Below are 16,842 nucleotides of genomic sequence, written 5' to 3'. Positions count from 1 at the left end.
CAAACCTTGGTTCTCTAGTCTTGGGTAATGTCATAGCCTCTGTACGATAGTCTTCCACTATCTTGGATTAGAGTTCTCTTGCTTGAGGGTGCACTCGGGCATGCAATTCTATCTAATTTCTCTTCCTCTTGTCTTGTTAAATAATTTATAGTTTATATAGGAAATATTTATTTTAATGTTACTGTTCTTAAAATATTTTATTTTTTCGTTTCCTTTCCCCACTGGGCTATTTTCCATGTTGGGGCCCCTGGGCTTATAGCATCCTGCTTTTCCAACTAAGGTTGTAGCCTAGCAAGTAGTAGTAATAATAATAATAATAATAATAATAATAATAATAATAATAATAATAATACAGTAGGTCCATATAAAGGAAACACAAAAAGAACTACCTGTATAATCTTTGATTATTTTCGAAAAATTCATAACTGTAACAATAATTGGAGCAACAATATGTACATTTAATATGTTTAGAAAACAAAAGTAACATAATAACAACATCTCATATAATAAGAGGAGAAAATCACCTTTGACTCTTCACCATACAGATATAGTTTAACACACACAAACGAATATTATTCCACTTGCACTATGTAGACTGGAAAAGTCCCAATTATACAGCCCATAAGAGTCCTTGCACAACACTAAAAAGCTGGTTTAATCCCACTTCCAGCAGCCACCAAAAAATATTTAATCTCTTCCAACTGTCGTAAGCAATGTTTGAAAAACTCTCTTGAAGATTTATATTCTGCATAAGCTTGTAACCCTTCAAAGGAGATGTACTGGAACAAGTTTAAGGAAGAGGCAACTTTCCTAGGGTCATGCCAGATGGCATACTATCGGGGTCAGCCCTTCTAATAAAATAGGTGAGTTTGGACATTGGCTGTTTCAAAGAGAGAGTAGATCCTGTTGTTTTTCCTTTAAAAAGTTGTCCATCCCTTAAATGCCCCACTCTATTAACAGGTAGGCCTTAAGATATTCCATGGGGCACAGAGAAGGGTCTTCCTTTCGTGAAACGATCTTCCAGGGTCCCTAAAGGTAAAGATTTACGTCCCACGATTCCGAGAATTCAAAGTGGTCATCATCCCTAAAAAGTGCCACAATACTGCTGACTTTACCACCAGAAGCCACAGCAAGCAAGAAGACACTTTTGAGTAAGATCCCTTGAAGAGATAGTGTCGTTATCTAATGAAGGGGCTAAGTGCAAGACTTTATCCAACGACCATGAGATGGCCTTGGGGGGAGTGTTACAATCTTAAAATCATTACTGATTCTTTTAATAATCAAAACAAATGTTTCCAACAACTACCATTGAAACATGGGAAATGAATATAAAAAGAAACTCACGAAAAAACACAACACGTTTATTCACAAACTTACATAAACAAAATCAATGTTACTTCTTCGGTTACTTAACTGACAAACCAAATCAATCAAAACATTTATAGAAAAGGGGAACAGTCAGTAAAGTATAAATACTTGAGGAATAGTTTTCTGCAGCTGCTGAGACGATACCGGTACGGAGACTTCAATGTTGAGAACGTTGAACAAGGGCGGTTGAAGTTCAGATGAAACTGGTACGATGACTAAATTCAAAGACCTCACAGAAAGGGTGGCATCAAGATGGGACATCAGGAGTCTTCTCCAAGAATTCGATGATAGTGTTGAACTAAGGAAGGCTGCAGGCATTGTTGGCTACTTCTCGTCACAAGCAGGGAGGGCTGGCTGCTTTAATTTGTCTCTTTTTCTCAGTCATAACAGGATTTTGGAGATAGGCGTTTGTCTTCTGAAGAGAATGTTGGAACCTTGCTCTATCAGACTTCTGGTCGTCTCTGCTTCTTATCTCGTCAGGACTTGGTTCTCATCTGCTTCAGACATAGTTCCTCTCTTGTGTTATGTCCCGCCCTCTCTCTCCTGGACAATCTCTTCTTGAAGTTTATATACCTATGTATGGGTAGAGTTAATTGCAATGGGCAGTAGTCATTTCCAAAGAAGGCGGTTTTTTAAAAATTCTGCCTCTCGATTGGCCTCCTCAAAAACATCCACTTCGATCATGCCATGAAAGCTTCTAGAAGAAATTTCTGTTGCAGTCTGAACCATGTGTGAAATCGTAACAAAAGTGCAGCACGTGTCCTTCCATGACGACATATTTCACAAACAAGAATATCCCTCAGACTCAGTTTCTCAAAATATGCCGACTCCAATGATTAAGACAGTGACATCTTGGTCATAACAGGACAGTCCCCTTATAGCGGCAGGCGGCAGGCGCTCTCGTCGGGGCTCGGTTTACTTTCAAAATGCTGATGACAGTGAGGTGATGACAGGTTTAACCAAACAATACGATAGTCGAATCTCATCTTGCTGCTCACACTTTGGGGATAGATATTTTTGGTCTTTTAATAACATATCCATTTTAAAGTATGGTATCTACCCATGACAAGGAACATTTGGTTTCAATTTAGCACAAGCCTTTGTGATCTTATTGAATAGTTCGCTATCGAGTTCAAGATCAGAAGCATAGGCAATATGTCTAGTTAGCGCCAATTTACTTTGTAGTGGTTTGCAGACTGTGGCCCGATGTAGCACGCAGACTGCCTAGTGTCCGAATGCCGACCACACTCCACGTTCACAACACAAAAAGATAAAATGGTGGAATACTCATAAATCTAGGTAAAAGGTAAACAATCAAGGATGAACTTGGCACTGGGCACCACCTCTTGATTTTATACTGGGCAAGGGGGCCCAGCTAGAACCTTACTTCCCTCTTATCTTCCCTTGCCTTGAGCTTGCTGAATAAAAACGTAGTATGACTGTTGATTCATTTCTGGGAAAATTAGCAGAATTAATGAATAGCTCTATCTTCTTTAGCTAAGATCGCTTCAAGCTTAAGTAAACTTTATAAACATGAGGTGAAAGAGAAAAAATTTCTAGGCTGGTAACAGGACACAGTGTGGGAGAAAAAATATATCAGAAGATGCTTATTAGAAATAGATTTGATAAGAAAAAAAATGAGACAAATAATTAGGCCTTGGTGAAGAGGAGGTCCTTAAGATACATTGAAGGAGGTAAGGGGCAGCTTGTTGAGAGCTCTCTTGGAAGCCTCTCACCCTATGCCTAATGGTCTTCTGACCCCACTCTTTCTGGTCCTGGGAGACGTTGGTAGCATGGAAACCAGTATAAATAAAGTCCTTGCACACGCTGCAATTGGTAAGTTTCCTGATGGCAAAGGAACCTTTGGAAACATTGCAATCGGCATACTTCCGGCAAGTCTTGTGGCCACAAGGCAGCTTGACCTGCCTGGTGCAACTTACTGTAGCACACTCCTTGTCTTCAACAACCTGTAAAGATAGAAAATTTTCAATGAGTACAAATAGAGCATCGAAAAATTTTGCACATCTTATGTTATACAGAAAAAAAATTTAAAAAGAAAGTTTTCAAAACAATATCTAAATTAAAAATTTCTACCTACACAAGCTATGGCTGAAGCTACACTACAACGGAAGCTCATGCCAAACAACCCAGAATTCCATAACAACTCTACAGTGGGGTAGAATAGGGAGAAATGTTCACATCAGCGGAACACCATTTCCCCCAAAATCGGTCTATTAGATAAATCAAGATGGTAAATTCCCATATTACCCTGCCTAAGCCAGCAGCAGCTGTGCCTGGGGCGGCAGCAGCCATGCCTAAGGCGGCAGCTATTCCTAGCAACCATGGTCTTTGAACTGACCTTTCACTACCCCTAGGAATGTCAACACAACCCGGCAGTGGTTCGTCAAGTCGGCAAAAAAGTGGACGATCTTATATGGAAACAGACCAAGGGTAAGGGGAAAGGTACAGGCTAATAGAAGGCAGTAGATAAATGAATCTGCCAACAAATCTATTTGTTGACACTAAATCATGAGAAAGGGGATTAGCCTTTTAAAATAGTGAGAGCCATATAATACAGTCAGGATACCCTGAATTCGTAATTCAAGGGAAATCCTAACATCTAGGAGGTTTCCAATCAACCAACTTTAGAAGAGAAGGTTCCTCTGATATGGAGGAGGAAATGGACGCAGGTGACTAGCCTGAGGTTGCAGCTAAGGTGGCAAGGGGGAAGACTCTCTTCAAATGAAAGGAGAGAGGGGTACCTCCAATTTACTCGCATCCAAAGTTAGATCTCAAGCCGACCGGACTGGAAGTATGGCCAAATGGTAAGTACTTTGGCCAGGGAGCTTCCGACCAGGCAAAAGAGTCAAGACTCCATAACAAAGAGATACATAGCTCAGGATTAAGAGCTGAACTCAACAGACCAGGCAAGTTTCCTTGCCTTGATAGGGTTAGGCTGTAAAAAACCCACCGTGCAAGCTAGTCTAGCTTATATAGCTCAAATGCTAGGGAATGCAGACTAGATAAAGGAATTGTAGTTCTATGGACAGTGAAAAATCTATAGCCAAACTAGGAAAGGGAAAGGGACAACTAGACCAGCCAAGGGTGGTCTGTAAGGCGGCAGAGATAATTAATTCAGGGTAGGATCAATAACTAATCCATCCGTAGGCAGACTAAAAGACCCACAAGCTATCCTGTCCATCTATACAGCAACTGAGGATACCTCAGATGCCAGAGAAACCTGGACTGGAAGGGAACTAGGCTCCACACCAAGCAGGACAAGACTAGCAAGGCAAGCTGGAGGGAAGAGGAAGGAAGGGAGACTTAGAAATTGGTAAAGCGGCAGGATAGGAAGACATAACTGTAGTACAGTATTAGAACTAGTAAATGTCGTTCCAAGGGATTTACAGTAAATATGCACAGGGGAGGAGTCCTCACAACCAGTTGCCAGCATACCAAAAACTAAGAAAGGAAGCCTAGCAAATGGGTTGGGTGACACGAAAGTAAAGCCTACCTGTCAATATTAGAACATGGTTGGTTTCATTCCAACGGATAAACAGAGTGTAGACAGGAAAAAAAGTCCCCACAACCAGTGCCACCTAGCCAGACACAAAGGCTAAGTAGAGAAGTGAAATACTGTCACCCAAAGACAACTGTAAAACACCATCCACTGCTCCCAGAAGGTACCTTCAGGGCTGCAACTCCCCAATAGGACATATCAATATCAAGGGAGGGGTGGCGGCCTCATGAGAACCATGTGGTTACGTAGTAGAAGGTGAGGGTGCATTTGTAAATATTAGCCAATCTTTGCCAAGGGCTAAGGTTAAGGTTAGCCTAAGTCAAGACTGATTAAAGACAAGCATGCAAATATTGACAAAAGACTTGCCTATAATCATACCACAGTTGTGAAAGAATATATTTAACACTTTCACAACACTAAATAAGAATCAATATGCAATTCTGAGCAATTTGGAGATATGAGTCACCGGCTTTGGCCATGCATCGGCCGTGGACAATTAACGGATGCATAGTGCAAAAACACAAGGGTGGAGACGCAAAATTCTCTACTAACAAAGGAAATGGTACTCATCTTAAGTGATGAGGAGGAAGCAGAAGCCTCCATGGTCTCAAAAACATGAAAACAAGCAGAAAACTCCCGAAGCAAACTACTGAGATGGCGCTGCTAGGAGGAGTGGAGAACCAGCGAACATGTTTTCAGTACACTGGGATCAGAGTTGTAACAGCTCTCTCACCCACATATCCAATCGTATCCCATATCCTTTGAGACAAGGTTAACTCTATTCAGGGAAGGATAGCCGTTGCTTGTTTTAAACACATCCCTGTTTCATACACGATATCTCTCGGGATATTCGCTCCAGGGGATAGAACCCTGTGATACCTCAACGGGTAAAATTCTCTGGTATATCACTTGCAGAAATTTCCTAAGTAGAAAGCTGCCTTTAAGGAACTTCCATCAGAATCATATGGTTCGGGCCCAAAAATAATTTTATTACAATATAAATACCGTATTTCCCATGTGATAAGACGCTACAAGTGGTAAGACGCACCCCATAATCAGCCAAGAAATTTTTGGAAAAAAGAAATTGACGGTTTTAAAGCTTACCTACTGACCTTAATTGGCGCTCTACAGTGCGATCCTTTGCACGTTACAATAAATAGTGTTGACTGTATTTTGGCCGTATTATGAAATATATTAGGTTAATATCAATTAGCTACAGATCGGTTACCCAAATTATTTTTACATACAGTATTCATATAAAAATCACCAAACCAGTCTTTATTTCCACCATAATGTTCAACACGCAGCAAGTTTACAAAGCGTAACACAGCGTATTTAGTGTTTGTTTACATCCAGCATGTTTGTCTACAAGAAAGCACTATGACATATGTTACTAATCAAATTTTGGTGCAGAGTAAAATTCCAGTAATATTTCTCAAATTTTCTATGTAGAAAGTTTCACATAAAACTAATCATTGATCAAATAAAGAATTCCCTCTGAATTCCAATACTGTATGTAGAATATTTTTCCTGCTGTTTGAGTGATGAATACCATACTCAAGGTCTAGCGAATTTTTCACTAACATGGTAACACTGCACTCAACTCGCAGTTGTTTTTTCAAGGCCATGTTCCACGGCCATCTACGGTATTTATATTATTTCAGAACTCAAGCAATACTATTTGTATAATTTCAGAACTCAGGCAATAAAGTAATAATCACAATATTTCTTTATTACAAAATAACAAATTTCAAACATCTAATCTTCCTCAAATCCTGAAAAATCATCGTTACTATTGTCACTATCCGTAGTCAATTCCGGGTCATCCATATCGACGTCACTTTCTTCATAGAGAAATTCATCCTGAGTTCCATTCATCGCATTACTTATTCCACATTTCTTAAATGATTTTACTAAAATCTCTTCCTTGATAGCAGCCCATGACATCTTCACCCATTCACAGACTTGTGTGATAGAAGGTCTCTTCAGTCGTCCTGTTGGCGTTACTTCATGGTTACCAGCGGCTGGTTTCTTTAGCAAACCTCCAAGACGTCGTGACCATACCTTTTCAAGCCACAGTTTGATCCCGGCTTCGTCCATCCATCCTTTAGGGTGAACATGAACAAGTACACCAGCTGGGATTTTATCCTTTGGCATGGTTTTTCGTTTGAAAATAAGTAGCAGTGGAAGTTTTCTGCCATCTGCACAGCAGGCCAAAACAAATGTAAAACGAGATTTCTCATGGTCAGTTGTTTTTATTGTCACGGTCTTCGCTCCTTTTCTTCCCACACTTCTATTTGATGGAACATCGAAAGTCAACGGTACTTCATCCATATTGCCGATCTGTCCCATTTCATAATTTATCTCTTTTCTAGCATTGATTACGTATCTGTGGAATTCTAGCACTTTATCCTCGTATTCTGTAGGCAACTTCTGTGCAATCCTGGTCTTCACTCTCATACACAGACCGTTTCGTTTCATGAAACGGTAGCACTAAGACGATGAGCCAGTAAACTCATTTATTGGTATGTTTCTTTCTGCTGCCAGTCCCTTTGCTTCTTCCATTATCATCTTCGTTGACAACACGTATCCTTTGTTTCGCTGTTCTTCTACCCACGTTTTTATTATTTCTTCTAGTTGTGGGAATTTTGCTTCCTTATAGCATAGGCCATGTTTCTCCTTTCTCATTTTCTTTAATTCCTCTTCTTGCTTCCTTCATTCTCTGATCATTTTTTCAGTTGGTGGCGGTCCGAAGAGCCTCTCAGCTGCTCTGTTGCCGTGTTGTTTTGCATAATCGATAACTTGCAGCTTATTATGAATATTATATGATTGCCTTCTCTGATTTGATGCCATTCATGGACGAGTGATGTCTAATGAATAACAGTGAAGAAGACCAGGGTGATTGCGTCGTCTGCTCGGATGCTGTTAGTTGGCATGTTTACGTGTAGGTGGTGTTGTGAGTCATCAGCTGTTCACCAAAACAAACATTTTGGCAAATTCATAACAATCGACATTGAAAATATATTGTTAACTTAATTAAACAAAGTATAATAGCAACATAAAATGATTTACTTATTACATATGAATGATAACTCCAAGCTTATATTTTAGTTCTGATAAGTGCAAGATCTTGTATGTCATTATAACTTTACCTTACAGTGTTAAGACGCAGGGTGATTTTTGGAGACAATTTTCGGGAAAAAGTGCGTCTTATCACACGGGAAATACGGTAAACATGGGGCAATTACAGAAATCAAATAGCTCACACAACCATTAATAAAGAGAGACGGAGGACTCTGAGAAATGTGAGAAGCTATAGAGGTGCAGATATTGGTAGTGATCACCAGCTCCTCATTGCCACACTGAAATTAAAACTGAAAGCACCCAAAGAGAAATGTAGATAGAATATCTAGGTTTGATACAACTAAGCTTCTAGAAGATGAGCACAGAGAAACCTTTGCAATTAAATGCAGGAATTGATTTGCAGTCTTAGAGACTTTAAGAGAAAAAGAGCAGACAATTATAGAAAAATGGTGTGATATTAAGAACATAGATCAGTCAGTTGGTAGGGAAGTTTTTGGGACATGTAGTAATAAGGAGGAAGTCACGGATATCAAATGATTCTTGGGATACTATAAAAAGGAGACAATGACAGAAATTGATCGTTGAAAGTTTTAGAGGAAGTAATAAAAATTACAAGGTAGAGCATGCTAAGTATTTCAGTATTGATAGTGAAGTAAAAAAAAAAAGCCAGGAATGACTGGAGAGAATATTTAGACAGTAAAGCAGATGAGGCTGACAAAGCTATGAATTCAGGGACTGGCTATGGTGTAAGAATTGCTCATTGAATTATTAATGAAATCTCCACGGGGGCAAAAAAGAAGCATATACCCATCCGAGAGAGATGGATCTGTTATAACAACCAAAGATGACTAAAGGCGACGTTGGATGGAACACTTTAGTGAGGTCATGAATAGGAGATATGAAGGGAATAATTTGATTGATATACCTGGAGCTGAGGAAGACCTTGATGTGCCCATGAATGAATTCAATGTCTTTGAAGTCGAAGCTATTCTTAAAAAACTCAAGGATGGAAAGCCCCTGGATATGATGAAATAACTGCTGAGATGATATTGGCCAAAAATGAAGCAACTCCCAGAATACTTACAAGATTATTTTGTAGAATGTGACTTGAAGAGGCAAAACCTTGCAAATATCCAAGACCTTACAGTTGCGTCCAGACAGTATGATATTCTTTTGTGCTCAGAAACTTTGGTTTCTAATATGAGGCACTCATCTGAGCTCCTTATAACTGGTTTTAAGAAGCCAATAATGTTGAAACGTGATGCCATCCCTAGGGCCAGGGGAATGGCGGTGTATATTAGGACCGAGTACCCTGCTTCTCATAAGTCCTGCTATCAATGTGGATGTCATGAGATTCAGGTTATAAAAGTTTGTGGCAGGCATAACAACTTTTATTTGTGTTCGATCTACAGGAATCCAGACATAGATGATTCTATCTTCGATTGTCTTCTTACCATTATGGCTAAGATACAAGAAGATGATAGAAAGGCTTCTTTTGTCTTTGTTGGTGATTTTAATGCTCACCATAGGGAGTGGTTAAGTTCTATCTCTCCTACCGATCGCCATGGCTTAAGAGCTTTAGACTTTGCCTCTGAATCAGGCTGTGAGCAAATCATAAATGAAGCTACTCACAGGTCTGGTAATTGCTTGGACCTCGTATACACTGACTCCCCTGGCGTTATAACTAGTAAGGTTGGTTCTCCAGTCGGGACATCTGATCATGCCTTGATTTCATTATTAGTGAAGACTGAGCAGCCTGTCCCTGATATATCATATTCTTGTAAAATTTATATGAAATCCCAAGCAGACTGGAATGGGATTTTACATGATCTTTTGTGCTTGAATTGGTCACAATTATATAATAGTGTAGATCCTGTTGTCCCTTTGAATGAAAATCTAGTCAACATAATTGATAGGCGTATCCCTTCTCGTGTGCTAAGGTACCGAGTGAAGGACAAACCGTGGTTCAATGATGATTGTAGACGTGCTTATTTGGAGAAACAGGAGGCCTATCATCTTTGGAAGGGTAACACATCAGATTTGACCTGGAACAACTATACTCAGCTTCGAGCTTTTGCTCAGAGAGTTTATGCCTCAACTGAAAAGGAGTACAATTTAACCATAAAAGAAACACTTTCTGGTACAACTCAGGAACATAAATGGTGGTCTACCCTTAAATCTGCACTCTTTGGTGTAGATGCAACAGTTCCTCCTTTACTTAAACCAGATGGCTCAGTCACTCACTGTCCAAAGGAAAAGGCAACCCTTTTGGCTGATGTTTTTGACAGTAAACAGAGTAATGAAAAACTTGAACTTCCTCATTCCTGTTTTCCTGAGGCTAAGCTAACTAGTTTAGCTTTTCGATCTCGTGAGATTAAAGCTCTGTTGATGGACCTTGATGCTTATGGAGGTGTAGACCCAAATGGTATTTTTCCTTTGTTTTTTATAAAGACAGCAGATTTCTTAGCTCCAAAGTTATCTGTTATTTTGCGCAAGTTAGCAAGAAGAGGAGCTTTTAGCACTAGTTGGAGAATTGGTAATGTTACTCCTCTATGTAAATGTGTTTGTGGTAGCTCAAGTCCCACTGAATACCGCCCAATTTCCATAACTCCCATATTATCTAAAGTTTTTGAACGTCTTCTGGCAAAACGTCTTAATAGGTTTCCTGAAGGTAATCATCTACTCCCTAGTTTGCAATTTGGTTTTCGTAAAGGCCTTGGAGCATGTGATGCCCTTCTTACAATCTCCAATGCTGTACAGAAATCCCTTGATTGTGGTCGGGAAGTTCGTATGATTGGCCTTGATTTTAGTGCTGCCTTTGACCGTGTTAATCATGAGGCCCTTGTTTTCAAACTGAAACAGTTGGGAGTGGGTGGGTTGTTTCTTAGCATTATTATTGATTTTTTAAGTAATAGATCTCAAAGAGTTGTTGTTGATGGGCACCATACTGATTATAGGAATGTGATATCCGGTGTTCCACAGGGTAGTGTTCTTGGCCCATTACTTTTCATACTATATACACATGACATGTGGTTTGGCCTAGAAAACAAGCTTGTTGCATATGCAGATGATGCTACTCTCTTTGCATCAATTCCATCCCCTGAATGTAGATCTAGGGTTGGTGAATCCCTTAATAGAGATTTAGCTAGAATTAGTGCATGGTGCAAATTATGGGGTATGAAGTTGAATCCTAACAAAACTCAAAGTATGATTGTAAGTAGGTCAAGGACGGTGGCTCCTCAACATCCGGATCTCAGTATTGATAATGTTTCTTTAAATATGTATGACTCTTTCAAAATTTTAGGTGTGATTCTCGACAGTAAATTTACTTTTGAGAAACATATAAGGTCTCTGTCTTCTTCAATTGCACAAAAAATAGGCTTATTGAGAAAGTCTTTCAAGATTTTCGGTGATCAATCTATTCTGAAGAAGTGTTTTAATTCTTTCATTCTACCTTGTTTTGAGTATTGTTCTCCTGTTTGGTCTTCAGCTGCTGATTCTCATCTTAATTTGTTGGACAGAAACTTACGGTCTATTAAATTTCTTATTCCTGATCTAGATATTAATCTCTGGCACCGTCGTTCAATTAGTTCGTTATGCATGCTGCATAAGATTTTTCATAACTCTGACCATCCTTTACATTCAGATCTCCCTGGACAATTCTATCCTGTTCGTAATACTAGGCAGGCAGTTAATTCTAATAGCCAGGCCTTCTCCATCACGAGGCTCAATACTAGGCAGTACTCTAGAAGTTTTATTCCAGCTGTTACCAAGTTGTGGAATGATCTTCCTAATCGGGTGGTTGAATCAGTAGAACTTCAAAAGTTCAAAGTTGGAGCAAATGCTTTTTTGTTGACCAGGCGGACATGAGTCTTTTATAGTTTATTTATGACATATTTGTTTTTGATGCTGTTAATAGTTTATATATGACATGTCTGTTTTGACGTTGTTACTGTTTTTAGAATGATTTGTTGTTAATTTGTTCTCTTCATTTATTTATTTCCTTATTTCCTTTCCTCACTGGGCTATTTTTCCCTGTTGGAGCCCCTGGGCTTATAGCATCTTGCTTTTCCAACTAGGGTTGTAGCTTGGATAGTAATAATAATAATAATAAAATGGGAGCTAGGAGTGTTGGTGAAAATACCAAAAAAGGAGATTTGATTAATTGCCATAATTACAGAGACATCACACTTATCAGTTGTCATGAAAATATAGAGTAAGCTTATTCTACAGAGGCTAGAGAGAAAGTTTGATGAAAAGCTGAGAGATGAACAAGTGGGATTTAGAAAAGGTAAAAGTTGTACTGACCAAATATTCATTTCAAGACATGTTGTACAGCAATGTGTAGAATATAGGAATCCAATGTTGATGGCATTTGTGGACTATGAAAAAGCCTTTGATAGTGTGCACCGGCCAATTTTGTGGAGAGCCCTGTTTTATTATGGAGTTCCTCTCAAATATGTAAATTTGATTAAGTCTGTTCATGAGCATAGTAAGTGCAAAGTTAATGTTAGTGGAGTCATATCAAATGAATTTCCATTGAACAGTGGAGTACTTTAAGGGAATGTATTGTAACCTATGTTGTTTATCCTCATGGATTTTGTAATGCATAGAACAGTTGGAGATGGTGAGGAAGGATTAGAATGGATTGGTTATAGAAAATTAGCTGACCTAGAGTATGCTGATGACGCTGTCCTTATTAGATGAACACCACAGATTGGCAATGCTTGCTTACCTAAATGCATGAAATATCTCAGGATGCTGGGATGAAAATAAATAGAAGAAAGACAGAGGATGAGAATGGAGTATGCAATGGAAGATAAGATATCATTGGAGAGAAAAAGAATTAATGAGGTAGAATTATTTAAATATTTAGGAACTATGATCTCTAATACAGGGTCTTTAGAGTTGGAGTTGAATGAAACATTGAAAAAAGCAAATCAGACAATGGCTAGATTAAATAAAATTTGGAAATCAAATCGCCTGAAACTATAAATAAAAATCAGGCTATACAGTATATCAATTTAGTGAGATCGGTGTTACTGTATGGATATGAATCAGGGTATGACAATGAAACAATATCCAACAGATTTTGTAGATTTGAGAACAATGCCTTAGAAGAATTTGGGAGTTAAATGGCAGGACAGGATTAGAAATGAAACTATAAGAGATTACTCGAGTGTCATATGTAGATGAGATCATGGTGAGGGGCAGATAGAGATGGTTTGGTCATGCTCTTCGCACTCCCCAAGAGAGATTAGTTCACCAAACTTTCATCTGGGCTCCACAAGGAACTAGAAGAGTTAGAAGACCCACACCTACAATGGTGGGGACTATGAAGCATGAAGTAGTAGAGGGCGATTGGAGAAGTATTGATTTAAAAACTCAAGATAGAAATAACTGACAAAATCCAACTGAGGCCCTTGTGTCAATAGGCATAGGAGCAGATGATGAGATGATGATAAATAATCAACATTCTAGACTTGCATATGGTCTAGTTACTGTGTTCGCAACAAACCATCTCAAAATAAATTTTGAAATACAAGACTCCAGATCGTTTCCTAGTAATCTACCTCATTCATTTTCCTCTTTGAAACCAAGTCATCTTTCTTTCAACTTACTTTTCTATGTTTTGCTATCATTTGTCCTTCTGGATTCCACACAGTGCATGTGTTATACAATGTATCTCCATCTCTTTCTGGAATAGATCCTCCAACTATGAAAATTCCATTTTCCTTTGCTGCAGAACTCAGAGCATTAGTGCTTTCTCCTGGAATTGGCTCGGCATACTGTGGAAAATAGTCTGCAATCCAAAATTATTTCATAATATTACATCCAGTAAAATACATGAAATAATCTATGAACCACCCAAAATAATTCGAAAAAATTAATGTTAGAAAATGCAAACATCACTTGATATCACTACTGTATAACCGTAACACTACAAATTTTATATAATTTTTATTTTTCCTAGCTATACAAACCTGAGTAATTTAATGGGGTTATTTCTTTTTTTTTTCTTTTTCTTTTTCTACAAGCAGACAATCAAAAAGGAACTTGGTATATTTCATCATGCTATGATCTTGGCAGCTACTGCGCATGACGAGATACGCTTGTCTCCAGCGTCTAGTCACAACACTCTTCTGGTTAAAGACTAAGGGGTGGCTGAGGCGGGACTTTTGGTAAATGACTCAGGTTTGTAATGCTAGGAAAAATACAAATTATATAAAATTCCTATGCGGATACAAACTCGAGGCATTTAATGGGATTCTTACTTAGGTGGGAGGAAGTCTCCATGCTGTAGGAGATCTGCCCTTTACTACAAGATACAATTACTAAAGTAATAGTAAAAGATCAAAGTGAATTACTTGTGAATAGCGCAGCCTGCTCGTACGAGGCAGGGCCTTCTGTTCTATTCCAAAAAGCTTTACCAGGGTGAAGTTATATGAACATTACAAGACTTGTAATATTAATATATGCAATATATCAGTCAATAAACACAAGGCATTCTTACCTGCATTAGGAAGATTTCAAGTGAAGGTTTCATGTTCGACCAAAATCGCTATTTACTCTTACACTCTCATCAACACCCTATAATGCAGTGTAACTGCGGCCTGGGATAGAAGCAGTTACTTGTCCCATGAAAGCTTAAATGACCCTATTTGATGTGCAACAACAATGGATCCTCTAGAAAAAGTGTCTATAGACCTTGTGTGCAATCTTCAAGGTAGTGGTTCACAAAAGGGGTTTGTCTCTTCCAGACTCCTGCTTATAGGACTTGAGCTACTAAGTGATTTTTACGGAACGCTAGGGTTGCAGCAAACCCACGTATATCATGTGCTCGAGGGTGAGCCCCTTGGAGATGCTTCTCCTGAGGATTTATAGGCTTTCATGATGATTTCTCTCAACCAAAAAGAAATGGTTTTTCAGGATACCTTATTTTTGGAACAACCATCCTCACAAACAAATTGGAGATTCTGGGCCTGAGATACTGCGTCCTTTTTAGATATTTACATACAGCTCTTATAGGACAAAGTAACATGTCATCTGGGTCATTAGTTACAGTACCTCTTTGAGAGATAAGATCGTGATTCAAATCTGATATAATTTTCAACTGAATTTTGGGTTTGGGCAACAAATTAAGGAAAACAAGACAAAGTTAGTTCTCGCCATCCTATGGAATATGACAAAAGGTGAGATATACCATCCAGTTCAATCAGTCCTTTGGCTGAAACTAAGAAAAGAAGGAAGACTGTCTTCAAGTTTAAGATCTCTGTCTAAGGATTTATGCATAGGTTCATACAGGGTTTTCTTCAAGGCACGTAGGACCTAAGTCATATCCCAGGAGGGGCTTTAGCTCTCAAGGAGTGCAAAACTACACAAAACTCCTCAATGCTGAGAGTTCCCAAAAATCTGAGAGGTCTAGTCCTTTCAGTTTGAATACTTGGCTCATAGTTGACCTGTAGCCTTTCACCGCAGTGACTGAAAGGGCCTTCTTGTTCCTTAGGGACACTAAAAAGTCAGCAATCAGGGGAATAGTGGCTAGAGCGGAGCAATATTTCCCCTAAGGCACCAATCACAGATTTTCCACTTTCTCTAGTAAACTGCTGTGGAAGACTTTTGGAGGTATCTGGAAAACTGCATTGCAGTTGGTCTTGAAAAGTCTTTCTTTTGGAGGAGATGCTTGATAGTCTCCACTTGTGAAGCAACAAGCCATGTACTACATTGTGGAGTTTTCTTATGTGAGGTTGGCGTAGCAGATTTGGTCATTCTGAAGTTCTCTTGGTATTTCTGTGAGAAGTTCCAGCAGGTCTGAATACCACTCTGTTGCTAGCGACCTTGAGCCCACTAGCGTTACTCCTTGGATGTCTGATTATGTCCAGTGTCTGACGAATTAGACAGAACGGTGGGAAGGCGTAGAAGTCTAGACCACCTTTCCACAGATATTGAAATGCACCTTTCATCACTGTATCATGGTCTGAGACTACCAACTGTCGTCCTTCTACGGCTCAGATGGTCTGCAATGACGTTTCTCTTCCCGGGGATAAAACTCGCTGAAAGAGAGATCGCCTGGGACTGTGTTTACATAGCAGGAGAGAGGCTACGCCTCCTGGTTTGGAGATTTAGGTCACCACAGTGGAGTCGTCGCTCATCAATACCCCGGAGTGACCTGTTGAGTCTTTGAGAAGTGGACTAACACTAGTCACGCTGCTTTCATTTACAGACAGTTCATGTGGAGGCTCTTGTCTCCCTCTAACCATAGGACCCAGATCTGTTCCTTTGCCTTATGGTGATGCGCATCTGTAAACAGCATGAACTGTGAAGGGGGGGGGGATCCTGGAGGGGTGTTCTCGCTAACAGGTTCTCCTCCTTCAGCCACTACAGGAGGTCTGATATCACCTCTTGAGTTACTTTTAGCATGGTTGCAGGATGGTCTGAGGCTTGAAATAACCAGGTCTTCAGAGCCAACTGTACCGAGCGAAGATGTAATCTCCCCTGGGGGGGAAAAGTTTCTCTAACGAGGAGAGGTGACCTAACAACTTCTGCCACGTCCAGGCAGGCAGGAGGTCCCCTTTCAGGAAAGTTACTGCCAAAGTCCCGAACCTTGCCACTCTGTCTGCAGCAGGGAAGGTCTTGGCTTGCACCAAGTCTAAGTCCATACCAAGATACCTGATAGACTGGTTGGAGATGAGGCTGGACTTCTGGGGGTTCAGCTGGATTCCTAACCTTGCACAGATCCAGTAACAGATCTCTGTGCTTCAGCAGGAGAGCTCTGGATTCTTCCAAGAGAAGCCAGTCATCTAAGTATCTCATGAGCCTGATGCCCAGGCTGAAAAAAGGACAAAGACTTTAGTGAAGACCTGAGAGGT

At 39.6% G+C, this 16,842-nt stretch overlaps 1 protein-coding gene across 3 annotated transcripts in view; it reads right to left on the bottom strand.

Moving 5' to 3' along the window:
- Positions 1-16,842, bottom strand: part of LOC137625983 (omega-amidase NIT2) — a 164,974-nt gene that overhangs the window by 27,076 nt on the left and 121,056 nt on the right. For all 3 annotated transcript variants that reach the window (XM_068357063.1, XM_068357064.1, XM_068357065.1), the window contains exon 4: positions 13,594-13,775. In XM_068357063.1, the coding sequence (XP_068213164.1) occupies positions 13,594-13,775 (182 nt within the window). The remainder of the gene's footprint in view (positions 1-13,593; positions 13,776-16,842) is intronic.

Source organism: Palaemon carinicauda, chromosome 33 (assembly GCF_036898095.1).
Source record: "Palaemon carinicauda isolate YSFRI2023 chromosome 33, ASM3689809v2, whole genome shotgun sequence".
Lineage (NCBI taxonomy): Eukaryota > Metazoa > Arthropoda > Malacostraca > Decapoda > Palaemonidae > Palaemon > Palaemon carinicauda.
The sequence above is the reverse complement of the archived record's forward strand: the minus strand, read 5'-3'. Positions and strand labels throughout refer to the sequence as shown.